The sequence below is a fragment of the Harpegnathos saltator genome, unplaced genomic scaffold, assembly GCF_003227715.2.
Source record: "Harpegnathos saltator strain DR-91 unplaced genomic scaffold, Hsal_v8.6 scaffold374, whole genome shotgun sequence".
In the NCBI taxonomy this organism is placed as follows: domain Eukaryota; kingdom Metazoa; phylum Arthropoda; class Insecta; order Hymenoptera; family Formicidae; genus Harpegnathos; species Harpegnathos saltator.
In genome coordinates this window covers 22,949-46,780 of record NW_020230177.1, presented here as the reverse complement: position 1 = coordinate 46,780, position 23,832 = coordinate 22,949, and the positions used below count along the sequence as shown (strand labels likewise).

Here is a 23,832-nt window from a genome sequence, read left to right as displayed (position 1 = left end):
GGATGCGTCGTTGCGTCAATTACTCGGTATCGAACAGCCGAATCTTTCGGTCAGTCGCCCAGGCGAGTTTCCTTCGTTAGATCCTTCGAGGATCCGCGAAGGCCGTGAAGCTAAGCGCCTTCGTGCTTCTTGATTGGTAAAGAAAGACGCGAAGGGTCAGAAAAGCGAGGAGCCGCGCTGTGTAACGCTGGATCTTCATCCTCTCGTTTTAATTAAAGACTAACAGATGGGGTGGGAGGGGTGGGATTGCACTCCGAGAAGAGGCGAGAAGAGGTCGGCGTTTAACGACGAGATAAAGGGGTACCAACCGCTAAGTGTCACGCGCGCTACAAAGAACCGAACGGATACGGTCGCGCTCGTCTCGTCGACATCACCTGTCGTACGACGACTTCCTTTACGGCCTGTCTACCCCCTCACCCCCGTCGGCCCGAACGGGCCCGTCGCGGAGGTACCGCCGAGCCGTGAATCATACCGTGGATTTGTTGGAGCCATCATCTCCGGTTTGCAGGGGCGTGCATTTGAATAGGAACGACAGTCGTACATCAGAGAGGTGAATCCGTAGGAAGAGCGAACCAAGAGAGAGAGAGAGAGAGAGAGAGAGAGAGTGAACGAAAGTTAGATAGAGACTGCGAGCCACAGGAAGAAGAGGCGAGGGAGGCAGCGCGATTCACTGGGGATATCCGACTGGCGTCGTAACGCGAAGTACCACTGTCCCCTTTATATCCAGGAACATAATCTCACAAAGTTATTGGCCCATTCGGACCTCCTGCCTCCACGAGGCAGGCACCGGCTCGTTTCTCATTCACGTGTCTGACGGCGTTACTTTGCGTCCTCTAGTCTTCCCTCCCCGCGCGCACCCTTTCGCCGAACGTGCCTCCTCCTCTCCGTCGCCGTCTCCGTCGTCGTCGCCGTCGCCGCGCGCACACGATTATTCAGTTTTCATTACCTCCTCTCCCCTTTCCCAATGAATCGTTCCCGCGCTCGCGTGCGCGACTTTCGATAGCGTCGCCGTGGAATCGCCGCGCGGATTTGCCTCGAGTCGTCGCGCTGGGAGATCGCGCGCGAACGTGAGCGGAAAACAATGAGCGACGGAGCTGTTGCAGAACTCCCTCGAGTGCCTCCTCGCTGCAAACGCAACTGCGTCGTCGAGTGCACGTCGTCGTTCGCAACCGTCCGCGTGCGCCGCCGGCGTTTCGCTCACGCTCACTTCGTTATCTAAATCAAACGCATTAAAGCGACGCAGCGGCCTCCACGTCAAAAGCTGACGACGATAAAACTCGACTTCTCGTTTCATTTCAGAGTCTTAATTGGACGCTCGGTTATCGGGGACACTCGGCGTTCTAAATTGAGAGAATAAAGAGCGAACCATTCGCGCGCGAAATTGCTCGAGAAATCTGCAAACGCAGGCTGCGCGCCCGGGGGACATCCTCTCTTGTACGCCCTGATTTACATAAAGAAGGGAGGGCGGCGGGGGAGCGGGGTGAGAGAGGGAGAGAGAGAGAGAGAGAGAGAGGAGGGTAAGACAGCGGCGATTTTCGCGCGCGGCGCATCTCGCCGCGCTAACTCGATCCACCGGATTCGCGGAACGACGCGCGCGTTTGCATTTGCGGTTATCGATAAACAATCCGGCGCCCCGCCGCGCGCGCTCGAAACCGCTGCACTCACGATAACACTCGCCACGCTCGAGCTATCGAGGGCAGCCAGTCGAGGGCTGCTCTCGAGACAGCCGCGGCTTCCACACGGCGAAATTCTTGGGAGGCGGTCGCGCAATTATCACCGCGTCGCGCGAACGGTCCTCGCGCGCTCCTCGGCGCCCCCCGCCGAGCGTTTAAAATCAATTTCGTACTCTGCACCCGCGCGGACGTTTCCTCCCAGGCGTCGCCTTTGTCGTCGGCTCGGTGCAATTTCCGAACGTTAGAGCCGCGTTATCTCAAGTCACATTGGTCCGTTATCGCGGGGAACCCGGACGACCGTATCGAGGCCTTTCGAGGATGACGCGTTTTACGCACGAGATTGTTCCGCCGAGGGTCATCTTTCGATAAGAACCGTTTGTTGTTAAGACGGATTATACGCTCCGTCCGATTATACGCTGTTTGCTATGCTTCGCCATTGGACGACACTCGCGCTGTATCTCATCACTCGCCCATGTCCCTTAACGAGTGTTTCCAACGAGTTTTCCTCAGCGGATGGGCAGCCTCGGTTCCTCTCAGCGAGTTAAAAGCATGGCGCCGCGCCGCGCCGTGCCGCGACGGCATAGCTGCGATTCGTGTTTCGCGACTACGCCGCCGGCGCGGACTTGGCTACCGAATGACGGGAGAAATTAATCAAAACAATCATCCTCGAGTCCCGGGGCGGCCGCCGAAGTCTGTCATTTACTCCCTCGGAACTCTTTCCTTCCCCCATCGTCCTCCCCTCTCGCACACTCGTCGTACGCAGCCGCGCTGCTATCCGGTAGCCAGGCGAAATGTCCTGCGGGCTTTCGAAGGAGGATCTACGAGCCAGCCGTAGCCTCGAGGATGAGACACGAGAATGGATTTCAAATTAAGGGATCGACCGTGCCTACCGTGAGCAAAATTTCGGCCGGATTAGTAGCCATTCTCCTTCGCGACGGACGAGGGATCGTTGCGAAAGAGGAATCGGGTCTCGATAAGTAGCCGAGGAGAAACGGCCGCGCGAAACCGAGACTTGACGCTCTTACTTTCTTTGAAAACTCAAAATTTCGCAGTCAAGTTTTATAATATTCCACTAATTGGTGCTGAATCAAATTTCAAACTCGTCGCGACTCACACTGGATGCTTCCTCTCTCTCTCTCTCTCTCTCTCTCTCTCTCTCTCTCTCTTTTTTATTTTTACGTTTAATCGAAGCCCGAAGAATACATCCGGAATTGCGTTAAATATCAGGACTTTTCATTGAGAGCGAAAACATTTTTTCATCGCGATAATAATCGCGAACAATCGTGCTCTTAAGACGACTCTTGTCTATAGAGCGACCGTAGACTCTGCAGAAAAAAGTCCCCCGTACGATCGCGGCTGGTTGGCAACAGCAGTGTCCGTCATTCCGAGAGAAATTGCGCGGGCCGATCATCCCGCGGCGGGGTAATTCGGTCTAATTCCGCCGCGGCTGGCCGGCGATTTCGGCTATCGGCCGTAATCGGCCGGGCCCGCCTCGCGCGGCAAGAAACCGAACCTGTAATGGGATGGAATTAAGAGGAGACGTGCCCTTCGCTAATCTATTAATTCCTACACGCGAGATTACCGCTGGGCGTCGGAGGAAACGAGTTTTCGCGAAACTGGTCGCGAGAGCTGTATTCATTCCACGCTTGCCCCAGCTCTCTCTCTCTCTCTCTCTCTCTCTCTCTCATGCTCTCCTTATATAGGGTGTCCAATCGCCATTCTGTTCTATCTGTTTTTACGTCAGTCGGGATACGGAAAGAGACAGAGAGAGAGAGAGAGAGAGAGAGAGAGAGAGAGAGAGAGAGAGAGAAAGAGAGGCACTAACAGCATATCCGGGAGGCGCTCGCGATACTCAACACCTCGTGTACATGAGGCTTTTATTCCCTCCACGTCTTCGGCTCGCCGATAAATAAGCATACGCCACGCAATAGCGATCGCACCGCTACCAGCCAGCGCGAGCGCGAGATTGATTTACATGTTAATTGAATTTACGGTGTAAATTTACCGTGGAATTTACGGAGCGAGGAAGAAGGAGGAGGCGCGTGCGGGTAGTAATTACGCGACATTTCACGCCACCGCTACCTCGTGGACCTCGTGAGACACTCTATATCGACCGGTATGATTGATTAGTCGAACTGTTTTCTCCTTTTTTTTTTCATGTATATAAACCGGTGTAACAGCCTTAATATTCGGTACAAGTTTACTGTTATATTTTTTTGTCACACGAATTCCCTTCTAGACATTAACATAAAGTCACCACTGTGACAAATTACCACTGTGACTATTGACAGGATCATTCGTATTACTTTGAATAATCAGTGAGTAATAAATTAATATCGCGCACAGTTAAAATTTGATTAACCACCAAGTTGCACAAAATGTTAGAGCTAGTTAGTTAGTTAGAGTTAGTAAAATATTAAAACCGGTCTGCGTATATATAGCCGTGATTTTTATTTTCATCCTACGATTTCGTCAGCAGGCCGATGGACTCGGAGGCCATTTAATCGTGATGAATACACGACGAACTTGAAGGAAAAACAACAGAGCACGTCGTAAACGCGCTGAGGGAGGAATTCTGTCCTATCGAGCGTATTCTTCCTCGCTCTCTGATGTCTAGACTTAATCATCCGATAATTCGGAGCTATTTTGGGGAAGACCGTAGAACCATTATGTCAATTCGTTTTCTCGGTAACTGCTACTTGTGTGCCCCTTCGCATTAGGGCGCCTTTAAGCGAGCGCGTATCGACGAAATTCCCGAAAGCACTCTCAGTATCGACTCGGTTCGGTTACGACTATGTAGCTTAGGTCTGCATCATTCTCGGACGCTTCATATCTGTAATCCGGCAGCTGCAGGCTTCTCTGTTTCTCTCTCCATCTCTCTCTTGCAAAGAGAACGAATGAGTCATTGAAGGAATGCGGACAGGTACGAGGGCCGTGGAGCTCTTATCGCCTGGGGAGAGCGAACATTTGTCCAGCGTCCGCTTATCAACGCTACCTATGGCACTCACCCTGCGTGGCAATGAGCGAACGCATCCGTCTTCCATGGAGAAATGCTCCACTCTGCAGAGTCTGAAAGAGAGGAGGGGAGAGAAAGAGAAAGAGCGTAACCAAGAACGCAGAGAACAAGGTAGACACACGGAATAAAGAAGCGCGCGAACGGCGATGCCGATTCCCTTCAGAATCGTGCAGCCGAACGCGGATTCGAAGAACAACAAGTCTCCTTCTACGTTTAGCGCGTCCTATTTCGATGTTCGCGCATGAATCATTCTATTTCCAAAGACATCGGGATACACACGAATCGAACGTCAGTTTTAATTCGAAACTTAGGACTCTCGTCTCGCATTTAGTGTCGCGAGTTAATAAAGTTCAGACAACGACTAGACTTTCGCTCGGGCAAAATCGACACTAGACTTACGCAGGAATTTGCAACAAAAGAAAAATCTCTCTCTCTCTCTCTCTCTCGTGTATTTTGTCAGCCCATGATTATCATAGTTTATGTTAGTACAAAACCAACTTGCATTCCAGCGGCTTTCAAAAATATTTCCCCGTCATCGGCGGCGTCGTCGTCGTCGTCGTCGTCGTCGTCGTCGTCGTCGTCGTCGTCGTCATCGTCGTCGTCGTCGTCGTCGTTGTCGTCGTCGCCGCCGTCGTTGTCGTCGTCGTCGTCGTCGTCGCGGCAGCGGGATATCGCTCTCGCGACTGGTTTGCAGCGCGCATGCGAGCGAACAGGTACACAAAGTCGTCAGCGAGTAAACGCCCGATCTGCCGGCGACAATTTATACCGCCTCGCGCTTCGAAAAAGCGCTTGCAGCGTCGAATTGCTAATGAGTCGCGCTAAAACCCGCGGCGTTATTGGCGCGCATCATCAGCCGACGTTTTCTCACCGGGCGCTATTATCACGCCTTGTTACCTGGCCGGCGCGGCGCGGCGCAGCGCGAGCGAGCGAGCGAGCGCGCGCGGTTTTGTTTATCGCCGTTTACTCGCCGGTTACCCGCGCCCGCGTATTCCGGGAACAATAAAAACGAGGCCGGCGCGGAATCACGCTTATACACCCACATCGTAAAGAACCGAACTGATTAAGCATTATGGCGCGCCGGCGTGTTAATCTTTCACGCGAGAGACGCGGACTGGAATCTCGAGAATCCGGCCGCGCGGCGAAGGCGATCGGGGAAATAAGCGCGGTCTAATCGACGCGGCATTTAGGCGCCTCTTCATAAATTCTCGAGAAGCGCCACGTACTTTTCTAAGGGCCACGGCCACTTCAACGCGCAGGACGCTCTCGAGGATGAAAACGCTGCGACACGCCGAATTGAGAGCGAACTTTACGCGAGTCTGTACATAGTCGCGCCTAGCTTGCCAAAATATCCAAAGGAGGAAATAATGTCGTTTGATATCAAAAAACTTAACATCTTTGACGTACAAAGATGTTTGGAAGACGTCATCGTCATTTCAGTTTCAAGACATCTCCGAGACGCCAAGAGTTATACGTTAATTGTTGTATCCACTTTTAGTGCCTCTATAAAACAATATTAGCAATGTAAATATTCCGTTTCTTGTGGAGCTTACGTAACTTTAAGTTGAGCTGTATCCAAATGGTAGTTTTAGCACACATCGAGTCCTATTTTATTTGTACGCTAAGAGATTAATCCAGCATTTGTAATAATCTGAATAGAGAGTATCAGCCAGCTCGTGGTAAATTGTTCGAGCAGTTCTTCTTGCAGAGAGAGAATACGAGGGAGGAACTTTCAGATCTCTTAAAATCTTACTAAAGATTCTATCACAACTCTTTGTATATATCTCTTAGTCATATGATATTTTATGAGTTGATAATTAAAACAAACGTTTTTTTTTTTGGGCAACTCGGGCAACTGAGAACGCAATGCATACGCGAATGCAAATGTTTATGGTAGAATTTACGACGAATATGTAAGATCCGTTTCTCTCGGAGAAAATCTTGCGTCGGCAATTATCCAAATGTACATGTCTACTCTCATACTACTACTCATTTGCGTGAATCTAAACATGTGTCTTAGATAACGACGTCTTGCGATTGGTTGCTCCGGCGGAGTCCGTCATTTCCCGATGAAATGCTTAACCGCGACACTCCGCCGCGGAGAGAGAAGAGCTATAGTACACTGTTCGAACGGTATCCTACGGCTTCTGAAATTAGTTTGCGTCTCGCGGCCACGCGAGAGCGGATCTTGAACCGTCACTGGAAATTTAGGTTACTCCGACTAAACTATGGGTAGTCGAGGGTTAATCGCACGTGGCACGGCCGTCGGAGGGCAAGCGCCGTGGTACGCGCCGACGTTTCTCGACAACGCGCTGCATGCACGAGGTGCTGCGAGGTATCGGTGCCGAGAGCGAGCGCTTATGCAGAAACACGCTCGCGCAAGTAAAATTGCTCACATTTTTCAGCTGCGAAACGAGCAGCGCCGCGCGCGCGGGGGGACGAGAAGGGAAGGACAGACGGGGGTCGCGGCAGCGTATTTTCTTTTTCGGGCCTGACGAGCATCAAGCTCTCTCTCTCCCCCCTCCCCCCCTCTCTCTCTCTCTATCTCTCTCTCTCTCTTTCCCGAGGCCCCTTGAAAAGCAGCAACGCCGGAGAACGGACAACGGATCCGGCGCTGACGCTCATTACGATGATTGGCAGATTCAATTAACGGCCGGCCGAGCTCCACCACGGTGGGGTCGCCCCGGCTTAACCTCGGCTAAATATTATTAATAATAATCAGCTCATTACCGGCTCCATTAATTATCCGCGCCGGGTATATACGCGGTCAGAGCGCGCCTCCAGGAGCGCACCAGATTTCGAGGGCCGCGCGCGCGCGCGTCGATATTCGGTCGAAATAAAAGCCATCGAGGTGGTGAGTCCCCCGTCCGCATTAACATTCGCATCGCTTCGAGTCACGCCGCTCTCGTTACACGTGGAACGCTGCTCGTAATTTGGTGTTCATTAAGGCATAGTCGTTATCGTCGTGTACGGACAACGATCGATGTACGAACGAATGCCGCGGAGTCTTAATAGGGCGGCGAGCGAATTGGAGAAGATGAAAGGAGGCTTATTGTGGGTCGCTGATGCGTGTCGCGCGGTTGATTTTTCTAAAACTCCTGACTTCGCTCTTAACGCGAAGAGACGAAGAGCCGTTGGTGTTCCAGCGAAACGCCAAAGCGCGAGGTAGTCGATCGACGTCATTTGCCCGACATATCCGAAAGCCTAAGCGGAGTGAAAATTACAATGCGATACAATCTCCTCCTGAGCGATGTGCATTATGAAAATGTATCATAAATAGAGACAAGAAGCACAGACGGCGAATGCAAAAATCCGCGAATGTTCCGCGAACGAGGAAGAGAGAGAGAGAGAGAGAGAGAGAGAGAGAGAGAGAGAGAGAGAGAGAGAGAGACCTGAAAACCAAAGTCACTCTCTTGCGGCGGATCTCCTGACAAAACGACGGACGGAGCGCGAAAAGGCGAGAGGGCGGACGGCAAGGGGAGGGGGGATCTCGGCTAGAGGAAGGGGGACGTGCAATATTAATCCATTTAACAAACTCATTATCGATGAGATATACCGAGCGTTTACCGTGCACGGCGGCGGCGCGAACGCGCTCCACCTATCCCGGGGGAACCCCGGCTATATTAGCGGGTTGGCACCCCTGTGGCTTGATTTACGGGCCCGCGCTAACGAGCCTCGGCCCGCATCAGCCACGAGGAGAGAAGAAGGTGGTGCGCACAGGACGAAGCAGCAGCACACTCGGCCGCTGGAGGAGCGCCACGGTTACGGCGCGGCGCGCGGGTCATGGGCGTCGCTAAAAGTTTCTTCTCGCCAAGGTGGCCGAGGGAGAGTGACTTCGGTGCGGCCACTCGGCCGGTTGCGATGTCACTTTTTGGCCTGCGCTTCTTGCACAGATCGCGTGATGAAGTTTCGGCTTGATCCGACCAGCGGGAGCATCTTCGGGACAACGCTTCCTCGAAGCGAAGTATGCATGGTAGACCTCTCGAGCGCAGTGTCGTCTGTCGATGCACTCGGATGCACTCGTCGGTCGCAATTAGCCGAGGAACAACAAGTTGAACCCGCGGCGCTGAGGCAACGAGATCTCGTACGATGAGTTACTCGACGTGCATTTAACTCTCCCGGAACGTATACTTGGGAAATAATCGAGTTACAACTAATAATTACAAATCATCCACACACACACACACACACACACACACACACACAGAGAGCGCGGGGGAACACGAAGGCGCGATTCTAGCTCGAATTTACCGTTCCATCTGCTTGCGCTCGAAATTGCGAATACGCGTGTGTCTTATTTCGCGATAGTAAAGCGCCCGTCTATTTCTCAATAAGGGTGCTTTGTTCGTCACGCTTATTAAACGGACTACGGCGAGACTACGTCCGTGGAATTCCTACGTGCGCACACTACCGTGCCATTGTCCCATGTGCACTCGCGCGCGCTACCGGACCGTTAAAACCGATAATAAAGAGCAGACCGGATCGCGCGAGTACGCAGCGCGATTAATTCGTCCGGCGCGCCAATTCTCCCGCTCCGGCACGAATTTATAAAGACACCGCGCTTCTCCGTTATTAGTGCGTAAACGCGCTCGCAGCGGAACCAAATTGCATTCGCCGATCGCGCGCACGCGGCCCCTTTAGATATATTTATACATTCTTCCATTATACCCCGTATCATTCGCTCACAACTCGCGTCCGGACACACCCACGAGGTGTTAAGCGCCTCTTGCGCGGCCCAATTAACCGGGATCGATAAGTTCGGCGAAAGATATTTCCCCGTGATCGCCTCGTTTCAGCCTCTCGCCTCGTGTAAATCCAAAAGGAAACAACGAGAAGATTCACAAAAGGACGGAAAAGGAAAAGGAGAGAGCAGGAGAGAAAGAACCAGATAAAAGGGAGAAACGGACTACTTGAGCGTCGCGAAAGCGACCGCCGGCTCGCAAATAAAGAGAGCTCATCGGAGAGCCGTCGAGCCGAGCTTTGTCGCGCTCCTCGGGAATCGAGAACTCCTCGTTCGATACGCGTATCCCAGGGCCACCTCCATCGCGACGCCCATGACGATGTGTGTGCGGACGCGGACCACGAACGGCAGAACGAACGCGTACGCGAACGGCCGGCGAAAGAAAGGCGGCTCCGCTGCGCGCGAGCGGCGCAGCGCGCTCCTCCGACAATATGCCGGCCGGCTGGAAACCTCGAAACGATCCGACACCGCCGCGCCGCGCCGCGCCGCGCCGGCCCCCGGCGGCCTGATTGGGCCGTATTTGGTTGTAATTAAGGCACCGGCGGCGACCATTAGCGGCCCGCGAAAACGAACAACATTGTTCGGCGCACCGCGCGCGCGCGCGTAAATCAAATCGCGCAAGGACCCTGCTGCCTCCCCTCGCTGCTCTCGCTGCTCTCGCTGCTCTCTCGCGCCGCGAGGACGAGGTCTCGCGCACGCTGAGGATATCGTTCGACTTTTCCCGCCGCGACGGGAGGAATTAGACGACGAGACTTTGGACTCTGCCGAGGCTGCGTTCCGATATTCACTGCCAGCATTGAAAATCTATGATACATGTGACATAAACTATATATGTTTTCAGTTTACTGGCAGTGAATATCGCTGAACGCAGCCTATGTGTTACTCAAAATGGCCAATCAAAAGCATATTCACGCAAGGTTACTCGATTCGTCGGCGAGAAATCTGTCGTAACAACTGTGCGCGCGCTCGCGCGACTTCCACAGCGGCTGGAAGCGAGCGGGCCGAACGGCCGAGCGACTGTCCGCTCGAAAAATCCGCTCGGCGAGGGCGGCGGAGAACGCGGAGTGTTACGCGAAACGCTCCCGCCGTATCGAGAGACGAATATGGCAACAATGCCTCTCGACTCGCATAATTGGCGCTATGGGCGCCCCAACGGGGGCCACCTCGCAGCGATGCCGGCCGGCAGGGCCGCCCCGACGCGGGATGAAGAGATTTACAATGTTCCCGGCCGTAAAATAATCAATAAAATCTGCGCAATGTAAAGAAACGGACGTGCGGCGGTGATTTAGTGCGCGGAGCACCGGGTCCCGTCGTTCCCTCGTTCTCCCCCTCCTCAGTCCTCTCCCCCCTCTTGTCCGTCCACCTTGCGGGGTAGTTTTCTGAAGTCCGTCCTTAAGGCTCGGTCATACGAAGGGCGGGTCGTGATGTGCCCCGAGGAAAAGAGAATCTCCACTGGAATCCACACGGACGAAGATCCGACGGAGTCCCGACGACCTTTTTACGACGGTTATACTGCCGGCGATATGAAGGCTAGTCGCTATTCCGTAAAATGGCCGTTAAATATAAAGTCGACCGACGAGTCGAGAAATTAGCGGACGATCAACGCGGAAGAATCAACGCTCAAGACTGGTTTTATGCAACGATGATATAGTAGTAACAAGAGATAACAACAAAAGCGCGGATAACATTAAACGGTCGGAGTATTTCGCGTGGCTCAGCTTGACTAGCGTGTGTGACAATCGGTCGTTAACAACGTTCAAGTTACTCAACTTTCGCCAAAGGCCACGAAGGCGGGGAGGGGGATGACGCTAAAGTTATTTGTTCCTTAAACGCTATCGCGCGCGCGCGGATTGCGGCCTCGACCCTGAAGAAGACGCATGATCGATATGCGTCCGCCGAAAAAGAAGACAAACACACACACGCCACCGCCGCGCCGTATCGTCGGACCGGGAACCAATTAGGAGAGGACCGAGGCGGGAGAGTCGATGGCCCGTTCTGAAAAAGCGCATCGCCTCGTAATCGAGCGCTAATTCATCAGCGCGGCCCATTTGCGAGCGTAAGTCGCCCAAATGATCCCGTGGGCTTCCTCGCCGCACAGGTAATAGGCGTGGCCCTGGCTATTTTGAGCGGTGCGTATCTCGCATTTACGAGGCGTTAAAGGCACCGTGACTGATGACGGAGCCGACTAACAAGATTTCGCAAGTTAAACAAAGACGCGCTCGACGAATCTGGATTTCCGCCCGCTCTATTGTATCGCGCCCCGGTCGGTCTCCCCGTAGAAGACACTCGCTCGTGAGATGGTAAATGCGTTTTCCGGATTCGACACAGTTGTTTTCGAGCGTATCTCTCGTTCGTCCTCCTCCGAGTAGACTCGTTTCGTAGTTTGACGAATAATTATTTTTCCATCCGCCACCACCCAGCCCCGGCCGAAGCAAAGTTTTTATCAGCCTCTCCGTGTCTCTGATCTTGCCAGTCGTCTCGAGCAATTTTCACTTATTCGTCGAGATTATTAATTGAATCGCGAGAATACGCGCGCACACACACACACATATATATATATATACACACCGAATGTGGTTAGCGCCTTAAGTCTCCTGTGGGAAATGCAGCGCGATTCGCCCTGCGCCGCGGGGTTTTGCGGCAGGAGCCGAGTATGGTGACGAATTTACGAGCTCCTTACGAGCGAGAAGGCCCAGCCTCGCTCGTGAGCGTAGCGGGCAATAAAGTACGAGGCCAGAGGATATTCGAAACAATCGGGCCGGTGAGAGAGAGAGAGACGGGAGGGGGGGGGGCAGGATCTATCTCGGAGCCGAGAGGAGGCCCGGATCAAATTTAGAATTGATTTACGAGTGATCGCGCGCGCCGACGCGATCGACCCGTCTTCTCTTCCTCCGGAGCGAAGCCGTCGCTCGCTCTATTTGCCGGGTAACGACGCCGGGTGTCCCGCGGATAAAATAGACGAGCGATAGTGCAGCTCGGTGATATTACGTCGATTGGCCGTCGATTGATTCAGAGTATTCCGGACGCGAGACGAAGGCCGATAAAACGCAGCAGCGAATTCAGAGCGGATTCAGGGATTCAGCGGAGTTAACGAGCTGCGCGTTGTCGACGGTGGAGATAAGAAGATCGGAAGTTAATCCATAATCCGGAAGTAAAGTCTCAGGCTTGTCCACGGTATAAAGACACGGAATAATTACGCTCGGCAGTGCGACTCAGCTTGGAAGTAGCGAATAACGTTCGGCTCGATTTTCAGCAGATTTTCTCTCATCGCACTCACTGCGGTTCGTTCGTTCTCGACGAGTTCGCCACCTCGGTGTATATGCAGCTTCACGACGACAGAGCGGGATGGCGAAAAGGTCCGCTGGGAAACCTACGCGACTAGATCTCGCAATAAATAGGGGGAAGTAGGAAGTATTTGCGGAGACGTGTTATTACGAGTTGGATGAGCGCGAGGAGAACACGAGGCAGGAGGAGAACACGGAGAGGGAGAAAGAGCCGTTGTGCGCTGCGGTTTTGCTCGTTTTTGCACGAGAGACGGCGAGTGAGATTCTCGTTGCCGATTGGTCGTCTCATTATGCGGCAATTAAACAACATGGCGAGCCACCGCGGCTCGTTCGAGGCGTTCACTTAACGCGGCGCCAGTCGTCGGATCCGGTAGATCTGCGGGCTGGCGTTGAAGTCTCCCATTATGCTCTTGCGCGAAGGGTATTCCCGCCCGTATGTGTAATACGATCCAATGACGCGTATGCCGTCGGCTGATTAAAAGATTGCGACACTTGTCCTCGACGAGTTTCGCAACGTATCCGGTATATCGCCGTATTGAAAATTTTGTTTTCCGTAATTATCGGGAGAGATTCATTTTCCCGCTGAACACGGAATGTGTTGCGAAACTCATGCGACAGAAAGTGTCGCTTTAACCTTAACCTAAAGTCTACCATGGGTGAAATTTCACCCCCCATGCGAATTTTTGATCTTATTAAAAAACGTAACCACATTGACAATATTAATTTTATAATTTTATAATATTTATTTACACTATCAAAAGTGACAACATTATGATGAAAACAGATCAATTTTCGCATATACTTTGCTATAAACAATAACAAGAAAGGTTAGCTCTGGCTGTTTGATGGTAGGCTCTTAAGGGTTAATCAGCCGACTGATTAGTCGTGAAAGTTCCAAGACTCCAAGTATTAATTTTGTCTCATCTCGCGCGTGTGTGTTTGTATACTTCCGTTTGTTTAGTCATTATATTTACAATACGTTGCAACATCAAAGTGTAAGACAATAAGTTAAACAGCCCTCGCGCGTGCGCGAGAGCTACATATAAAAATGATCGTACATATTCTTATGTAGAATGATCACACCGAAGAAGAAGCGACTTCTCGCCGACTTCTTATGAGCGTGCAAAGCGTTATGATAATTCTCGACGCAGCAGAGATGCAGTTGAAAGCTTATTTCGTGTCCAAAGTCCGCGGTATCACACACAATGAGTCTAAGTTACAAATTACTCCTCGTTCGCGTTGTACGTGAGGTTGCTGAAGGTGGTCGTCGCTGGCTTATAGAGAGGATTCTCATCCTGAAACATTCCCACGTATTGACATCCCGACAATCTCGCGGTCACGCGTTCGGAAACAACAACGACGACGACGACGACTCACCCTGTTCCATTTGGCGAGGGCGCGCTCTTTCTCGAACCGGGCGTACTCCCTCTTGTCGTGCACCATCGTGAGGATCTTCCAAATGAGGAGAATCAGGAAACCGAGGACCACGGTGCTTATGACGACGCCCAGCGCAACACCTACGGGAGAAAGTCAATTTTAGTCCACATCCCACCGACGAGGTAATATAAAAACTGATAGCCCTGGATAAGTTTTCGTATCAGCCAAGGGGTCCTGAAAGTAATTGGAGAGCGATGATAATACCGAATGTTTTAGCTACGCTCAAGATAATACAGCTAGCAACTACTATAGCTGGCTATGCGCGGCGAGAGGCAAGACAACGCGGACCGAGATACTATAAAGATTGTTGGTCTCTTACGGGATTAACCCGTAACTGCTGTTCTCCGGTCAATTTGACCATTGCACTATTTGATATTTAAATAACGCGGTTAATTTTCTAGTTGTATTCATCCGTCTAGTATTCATCCGTCAGTGTATTTTCTTACATTCTGAATGTCAGTCGACTGATATACGCGCAGTTGTGCGGTCGTGTTATTTGTCAAGATATTCATCAATTCCGTTTCCTACCGGTCAATTTGACCGGTGAACAGTGTGCGCGTACTTAAAATGGCTTCACAGCAGTTACGGGTTAAGCGTACCAGAGAAATCTCGCTGCGCATTAGCGTCCTCTTAGGAATATCGTCGCCCAAATATGAAACATAGCTCGAAATGAGCATGCATGATAACAGATATGGAGTGCGTTCGGGGAGCATGCTATTAGCGCTAACACGTCATTCCATCTTTGTCGCTCATTAGATATACAACAAGGATAGAACGACACGGGGACGTTGCACGGGGTAGTGCTTGCGGTGCAGACGTTGTGCGGCGTTGAGGTGAGGGCGTCGTGGGGTGTTGCGGTGGGGGTGTCGCGGGGTATTGGGGTGGGGGCGTTGTGGGTTGTTGGGGTGGGGAATGACAAGCGAGATTTCTTCGGTACGCTTAATTTCGTAAGACCAACAGTCTTTATAGTAACTCGTCACTCGTCGGTGACGTCTCTTCTCCGCGGTCTTCCCGCGCGTTCAACCGCGTTGTTATGCACACGACTGGCGCTACGCGGACTTCCAATCGCGTATATTAGGAGGTATTGAATTGGTTCTGGTCCCTAGCAATAGATGGCTTTAGTAACAAGTTGCTTCAATTGTTAAACAAACATTGTCAGAGCTCGAATGGGAAATCCTACCGCTTCCAGCGTTCTTTCCAGACCTAGCGCCATCTGATTACCACCACCATCTATTCCGATCGATGCAACACGCTTCGGCAATTACACACTTCAATAATTATGAGGATGTACAAAAATGGATATCTGATTGGATTGCTTCGACAGACAGATCGTTCTATCGTCGCGGAATCGCTATGTTGCCAGAAAGATGGGAAACAGTCGCAGCTAACGACGGAAAATATCTTGATTGATGTAAATTTAACCATTTCTTTAAAATAAAGATAAAAAATTTGACAAAATAAGACCAGAATTAATTAAATCTCCTGATACATGTAGAATTCATACGGGCAAAGCAGCAAAGTATTTCTCGCGTCAGATATACGCGCGTTGAGAAGCATAATTCATATGACAAGAAGGACAAGAAGTTACCGAGGACGTTAATGGGTTCAGGACAGGTTCTCTCTTCTTCGGCTAGGATCTTGTAGATCCTGATGTCCCCGCGATTACTGTAATACTGATATTTAAAAACAAACGTGCAGCCCTCGTCACCGGGTGTACGGCATATGCGGGCGCCGGTCTCCTCGTCTTTCATGGGATCCTCCTCGACGACTTTGACCTGTGAAATAATAAACCGCTCATTCGCGTCGCCGCGCAAATTGTCCGTCGGCCTCGCGCAGCTTGCGAGGTAGATGCTATCTCGAGTAAAGGATTACTAACGACATCGATGTCGTGCGAGCACAAGCCGCAGTTTCCGTCTTTCATGAGCCGCCCTGTTTTGTACACCGTGCACTCCACGCAGTCCTTGAGCTCCTCGCACCGTTGTCCTGGACACGTCTGAAAAATGTATCGTAGACGAGTCACTGGCTGCGTTCAGAAAACACAACGGTTACACAACGGTTGAGTAATTCGTCAACGTTATTGGTCTGAATGTAAGGATCTAACAGTAAGGACCAATAGTTACAATAGTTACAAAGCGCTCAGTGAGCGCTTTGTTTTCTGAACGCGACCATTCTTACGCTGAGAGAGATACTCGTTGCGCAAAACGCCACGCCGCGATCCGACTCGATGACGCCAAGTACGTAACTCTCATTTAACGTTACACGAATTTTTTAACATTTCAATGCCAAGTAATTTGTCAATCCGCGTTTTCTGCTTGAAAATTGAAGACGGGCTAAGGTAAACGATGCAATTTGAATTATTCAGCCCCATCACGCGCTCAACGGCGGATTCAGCTCTACCTCCGTTTGAGCATCTTCGCGGGTACATAATTTCGTAATTACGGCCTATTACGCCCCGTATGACGATAAAAATCGTGATAACCGCGCCCGTATGCCGGTAATTATACTGAATTAAAATGAATGCACTCATTCGTACGCCGCGGTTCTTTCCGCTGGTATGCGCTCGCGCGATATCTCTCTTCGGCATTTTTTCCTGCGCGACGCGTGCGGGCACTCACGGGACACTCCTCGCAATATTGGCCAGAGTATCGGATATTGTTCCACTCATGACAATGGCAGCTGCCGCAGATGCAATCGCCGCGGCCGCTGCAAATCTCGACGTTCCCGTTCGACGGCGGGATGCATGTGCTGTTGGTCTCCTTGCAGTCGCACGTCTCGCCACCCCATCCCGGGTCGCAATTGCAGGTACCGCAGTCGCACCTACCCCTGCCGCCGCAGACCTTAAACGCAGACAAAGAAGACGATCGGCGACGGCGTAATGGAGAGTGCGAGTAGAAGGCGTGTAATTTTGTCGTGCCGCCCTTGTGAACGCCGCTGCCGCTCGAGCGGAGAAGATTGCCGAGTAACTTCCGTGCGAATTCGTCAAATGTGACTGACTATCGGCCGTGAAACATATGAATTTACACACACAACGTCAGCGATTGCGAACTCGCCCGCGTACGAAATGGTCTCGGCTTTTAATGCCGAAGATTTTTGGATATGTCGCATTCTTCAAGTTTCTTCGGATCAGATCGTTCGAGGAAGATGCACGCGGCAGTTATTATCGCGGTGGATGCTGATGAGCGGAATAACGATTGGAAACGGAATAACTGATCGAAAAAGAAAACTCTTTAAATTTGCTGAAGTGAAGTCTCACAGGAAACAAACATTCGCTCAAAGCGACGGTGAGAATCTTTGCCGTTCGAGATGGAGTAACATTTCACTTTTCACAAGAGTGAACGTGTGCAGCTCAAGCTGTAAAGTATAGACTGAATTTTTGATCCGTACGAGTGAACATTTCAATCAGTCTCAGTCAACTTCATTCCAGTCGATTTAAATGTCATGGCAATCTTTCGATTCTACTCCGCTCACACTGGACTACAGAGACTGCTACAACAACCTTAACATTCTGTGCAATTAGGTTGTTAGGATTTTTTAATTGTATGCACGATATAGATTTATTATTGATTATTCGAAGTAGACGGAACGAATCTGTCAAAAAAGCACATTGGTCACAAAGCTTAGCTTTGTGTTAATGTTTTCTTTTTTTCTCTTTTTTCTCGACAGATTGTAAATATTCTGGGAGTTAATAAGAAAAATGTTTAAAAAGGAATTTGTATGATTAGAAAATACTTTGTACTGAATGTTAAGGCTATATTATGCAGATTATTGCAGGATAATAATAAAAATTATGATTATTGCATAATAATAACAATAATAATAATCGACAATATTAATAATAATTAATAATATTATAAATAATAATTAATTATTATTGTTAGTGTTATTATTATTATCAAGCGGATTCACTCTTCAATTTCGAATGAAATTCATTCGACGATTCGAGTCGCTGTATGCGAACCGAGTCACTCGATTTCGAGTGACTTTCGTCACTCGAAAATTTCTCTGGAAGAAATTTAGGGAGTAATCTCCGCTCGGTATTCCACCTGTGCTTGTCCGCACGGAACTCACATACGTTCGCGGTGATATCGTTCGCAGGATGGATTTCCAGGACATACCTGGCCGCCGCTGCGTTTGCAGGAGAAATTGTCGCACTGGCAGTACTTGCCGTAGAACGTTTCCTTCGGGTTCGGTCGTCTGTCGCAATCGCACACACCGCACTTGCATGTGCCGTGGCCGCTGCAGATCTCATCGGTTTGGTTGTCGGGCTTGCAGTCGGCGGTCGAGATCGCATTGCCGTCGTGGATCTCGTTTACCTTGCATTCGCATTGCTTCCCGTAAAAGTCGGGATTGCAGGAACACACACCGCACACCGAGGTGCCTTTACCTTTGCACTCCGTGGCATTCGGCCGATATCCCTGTTTCATGAACAGCTGTTTGAGATCCTTGGTGGGAAGCACACGTGGTAAAATCATCGCGCGAACTTCAGGAATTCTCGTTGATCTATCGTTCGAACTTGCAGAGTAAAACTTTCACTAGCCGGCAGCCAGCCAATTTTCGACGCTCTCTTGCGGAGCTTTCATCAAATATTAAGTTGCATGAAGATTTATTAATATTAATTATATACTAATTATTAGCTTTTCTTATTCTCATATACTTTGACATTTGAAAATCCGTGCAAAAGAGAGTGCCGAAAATTAGTAGACTACTGACTCTGTTTATATTCAATTGAATTTAAATTGTTCTCTCAAATCGAGTAAGATTTTTTGTACGTTTTTTTTTAAGTTGAATATATTAAGGCGTATTCTCTAAAAAAGAGATCGCTTGATTGTGTTTCTCTGCCTCTCTTTTTCTCTAGTCTCTAGTCTTTTTCTCTAGTTTTACCGCTAATATTTCATATACCGAGTTCCCAGGTTTCTCGCAATCGCAATCGCATATAATCTCCACGTCGATGATCAAATTCTCATTCAGGTCTCTGGGTTTGATAACCACGGTTTGCTTCCAATCCTCCTGATTCATAGGGCACTCTGTAACCTAAAACATTCGAAACACAACGAGCTACTGCCAGTGAACAGGCTGTCGATTCACTGACGCACCTTAAGCACAATCTCAAACTCGATGTTGTTATGCACGCGAAGCCCCTCGCATTCACGACGTTCCAGCAGGTCTCCGGTTTTGTTCAAACATCGGGAGAAGTACTTGATATCGATCATCTTCGGCGCGTTGTCGATCAGCGTCACCGTGTCCACCAATTTCTGCAAAGCGCCAACACATCCGATTTATTGTTAACACGCGATAAACTAGAATTACCGTTGAGCGTTCTATTAATTTATCTTGCCGGTGACGCGGTCACAAATGATTCACACTATAAAGGACATGTATGAAGAGATAGAGGAATCGCCTACCCAGTCAGTAGCATAACTATTGATTCGACATTGATTTGATGTTGAAATGATCGATGAGCCGTTGAATTAACGTTAATTCAACCCTCATCGACGTCGAATCAACGTTGTACTTAAATTGACAGTTGAGCATAAACATTAATATCTTATCCATAATCAACCCTTATATTATAATACATATATATATATATATATATATATATATATGTAACCCTTTTTTATAAGTAATATTGTATTTGTATTCTGACTACACACACAGGTAGGTACCTCATATTCACCGCTCACTAAATCAACAACATTCTGTGAATTGTCCTCAAGGATTCCGGTTGAGGAGCCGCTGATAACACGACTCAAGTCCGAGTAGGTGGAATTCTTTCCACTGGGCACTGCGAAGATGATGTTTATGTTATGCTCGCGCGCTTTTCGGTTGACCTGAAATATTGACAGACAGACAGAGTTTTCCCGAGTTAGACGAGTTAGATACGTCGAGAGCTCTTTGGGAGGGAAAAGGGATCTCGTTTACCTGAGAGATCGACGGGTAATCCTGCTCGAGAAAATAATTGTAGACTCCTTTCTCGTCCAAATGGCACTTGCAGTCGTTGGGCTCGACCACCCCTGCAAGCTGCGGAGAACCGCGTTAATTATCTCCATCTCGAAGCCGCGATGGGTGGTCTCTCGTCGCGGGATCGAACCCGGCTTTACGCGATTCACCACGTTACGTACCTTACCGTCACCGGCGATATGGGACGACGCGTCGGTCGAGAACACGATAAGATGACGCGCTTTTGGACGCCAGCCGATTTTCTTCGTGCACACCATGACCTGCATCATCGCCTCCAGTCCGCCTTCGGGTCCGTCCAGATTGCCGGAGACTGGTGCCTTTTGTACCTCGGTCTGTGATTGTTTTTGTTTTTTGTTAATAATCCCATGTTATGAGGCTGCACGGACTATTTAAAATTTAAATTATTGACTGATCAATGTTTCGCGACGTTTCGAAAGGAAAGTTTGGAGCGAAATTTCTTTTCTAAATTTCTCGGAGTAAAATCTCACTCGGAACGATTGAAAATTTACCCAAAACGATAGTAAAAATATTGCCGCTCGCAAAATCACCAGAATGAACGCGCAACTCAAGGCATAAAGTGGATTCTTAGTCGTCAAGCACTCTTTAGCTTCGCTTGAAAACGTTTTTTTTAATTTGTGCGAGCGAATAGTCGCTCGACATCGAATGACTTGGCCGTCGGCTGCTTCTCGAGTGGAACTTCGCTCGAGGAAACTCCGAGAGCGCACGTTTCCGCACAAATATTTACAGCTTCCTCTGCCGGTCACAGCCGTGTCTCCGTGCGCGTCTCCGACGATAATTACCTCAAACTCCATTACATTCTCCGTCAGAGGCATCTGATTGACGTAACTGTAAGGCGGCGCGCATGGCTTTTTGTTGGCCAAGTAGCAGGGAACTTTCAGCCTAAACGTGAAGAAAACACAATCAATCTGCAAACGCGCGACTCGCCAGCGCGATTTCTCGTCCCGTTGTAGAAATCTCGTCCCCCGACGGGACTTGAACCGCTTTTCCAATTTCACCGATCGTGTCCCCGATGATTACCCGCGCGCGGTTAACATAATTACTTTTCAGGCTGCGTGTTGGTCATCGGAAGTGTGACCTTGTCCACGAAACTGCCGAACCCGATGCGAAAATTCGACGTGAGGTTCTGCATGGCTTTCGCCAGCTGCAGGCCGAGCTTCGACAATTGCGCCCGGTATCTCTCCATGGATGCGGATAGGTCCATGAGGTAATACAGATCCACGGGGTAATCTTCCGCCTGTCTGTACTTCAGAATCACGCGTTGCTCCTCCCCTATTAATATTTATATGATAATTGTAATTATATCTAATTATCTCTCAATTGTAGTTGGCGCGCGATTGCGGTGGCTGTGGCTCTCGATCGCGGATCTTCGAGGAAAGACGAGTTGAGGCCTTAAGTATCTAAAAAAACGCCGATAAGCAAATTGCGATCGATGCAATTCCAAACGAACCAAACTCGTCAAGTTTTCGCTAATCGTTGAGCAATTTCGAAGATACATTGATCTTCCGCATCCTCGCACGCGAGTATTTAAGATCTTCATGAAACCTCGCGAGGGAGATAAGATCTTTGAGAAATGCGTCTCTCACCTCGTCTAAGACGCAAGCGTATCGCTTGAGGTTGCAGCTGAATGAGTTCCTTGCCCTTGATAGAGGACAAAGGTCGATCGTCCACCTTGGTCATCTCATTTTTGTAGTGTACCACGTTCGATTCGGGACACCAGAGGCGACCTCTCTTCAAGGACGTTTCTCTGGACATGCAACGCAACAGAGGAACACTCGTGTTCTGTTGAGACGTCGCATAAAGAAAATACGAATAAAGATTGATCGTCAGTGATTGCGGCGGTGTGCGAGATGCAATTTCACAGTGCAATTCCAAATTAAATATCTAATTCGACGCGTGTAAAGTTGCAGCGAGCAACGTGCATCTAGGAGAAATAAAAGTCCGAATTTAAAAATTGAAATTAAAAATCGCGGTATATTTTCGTGCGGATGGACAACTGCGGCGATTACTTGATCGACGAGTACTTTGTTTCCAACGTTATATAGAGTCGAGTTTGCCTCCGAGATCAAGCCGAACTGTTTGACCAGCTCACATCTTCCAGACACGCTTATCTATCTCTCCTCTCTCTTTCTCTCAATCGGAATATCGAAAGATTCGATGTCTTCCTGTTTATTATCACGAGTAAATACGTCCCGCTCTTTTAGAATGTCGAAAGACCAGTACAAAAAGGAAATCATGTTTCGCGCGCGACTGTCACGAATAACAAAATAATCACGCGTTCCGCAGTCGCATGAGTCCACTCGGCACGTGAGTCACCGGCAATGAGACGCGCACGCACCGACGTCGACGACGGATCGGAAAGGGTGTAGTCCAGGCAGGTGTTCGCGTACTCTCGTCATCTCGCGAGCTCTCCTCGCGAGCTCGTTAACCCACAGCGCTTATAAATATTCATTACCGTCATGGAACACCAGGCGCATCGTGGCGTTTGCAGGCAGCTCGAGCAGGTCTGCTGAGACTCGCAGAGGCTCTCGTGGTCCTTGTGCTGCGAATGAACAGACACGAAGAACCGCACCGCCAAGAGGAAGAAGACGATCGTCGTCGTCCACCGACGTATCATCGTTTCGCCCGTAACGCCGATGTGCTTTTGACAAAACTTGCGCGGACAAGGCAGCCGCGCGCCGCACAAACGCTCGCGATTCGAAAGGATACTGCGGCATCCCGCGGAAATGACTCCGAGATAAAATGACGCGTCGCGGTGCGTCATTAGGTAACCGTTCATGCTCTCTTCCTCGGACTGCGATTATTCTTGCTGGCCTTGATGTGACTGGCGCGAACGAATTACAACGCGTTGATTTCGCGACGATATGCGACGCAGACTTTTGTTTGTAGAAATTTGACCGATCGATTGTTGAACTGTACAACATTTAAATAAAATCATCGTTTAACTAATTGAAGTCCTAAATTAAAATCCTAGTGAATTTCGTTGAGTCACCTTACATGAAGATAAAAGTCGTACGAAAATTAAGGAAACACTTCTCAAATATATTTTCGAAACTTCAGATACAAATAAATTTTCACTACAAGAACAATTGAAAGATGAGTTTGAACATTGAACAATCTTTATTTCTCATTTAACTCGATACGTTTTGGCAATAAATAACAGCAACGTTATGAATTTAATATTCCTGACAAACAGATATTAAGTTTTAAAATGTTTCTTGAATCATTTCGCTATTATTATTTTTATTGAGTTTACAGCCTATTGAATTTTACGTGTATTCCATACAATGAAAAGCACGACGGACAATCCGTTGGGTCTAACTATTCGAAAAATAAAAGAAACGTCTGACTTGTATCAAGTTGCACCACCTCAGTTTCTCAATAAGTATGGTGGCGGCTCATAGCGGAAACTTTTGGACTAAATATCGTCAAAATAAGGAGTCTAATAATCTTTTAGACCCGTTATATTTGCGGAGCAGATAAAGGGTCTAAGAAATTATTAGACCCGTTATTGCTGTCGTCTTTAAAGCCAGCGGCACGTGGTGTTTGTTTTGTGCTAGATTGCTTGCTGGATGAAAATACTGCGTTCTGATTGGTACATTTCCGAAGATGGATGGAAATGCACCAATCAGAACGCAGTATTTTCATCCAGCAAGCAATCCAGCACGAAAACAAGCACCGTGTGCCGCTGGCTTAAGATTGAGA

General features: G+C 49.4%; 1 protein-coding gene across 1 annotated transcript; it reads right to left on the bottom strand.

The window, feature by feature from the left end:
• Window positions 1-13,456: 13,456 nt before the first annotated feature.
• Window positions 13,457-23,038, bottom strand: LOC105189172 (integrin beta-PS). Its single transcript, XM_011151107.3, has 15 exons — window positions 22,583-23,038; window positions 21,714-21,909; window positions 21,171-21,399; window positions 20,910-21,009; window positions 20,271-20,441; window positions 20,071-20,169; window positions 19,815-19,979; window positions 19,242-19,400; window positions 19,048-19,179; window positions 18,264-18,563; window positions 16,764-16,985; window positions 16,025-16,141; window positions 15,737-15,923; window positions 14,089-14,228; window positions 13,457-14,006 (listed from the first exon to the last, which is right to left on the bottom strand). The coding sequence occupies exons 1-15, from the start codon at window positions 22,904-22,906 to the stop codon at window positions 13,935-13,937; spliced, it is 2,613 nt and encodes an 870-aa protein (XP_011149409.2). The 5' UTR covers window positions 22,907-23,038; the 3' UTR covers window positions 13,457-13,934.
• Between the last annotated feature and the right edge of the window lie 794 nt (window positions 23,039-23,832).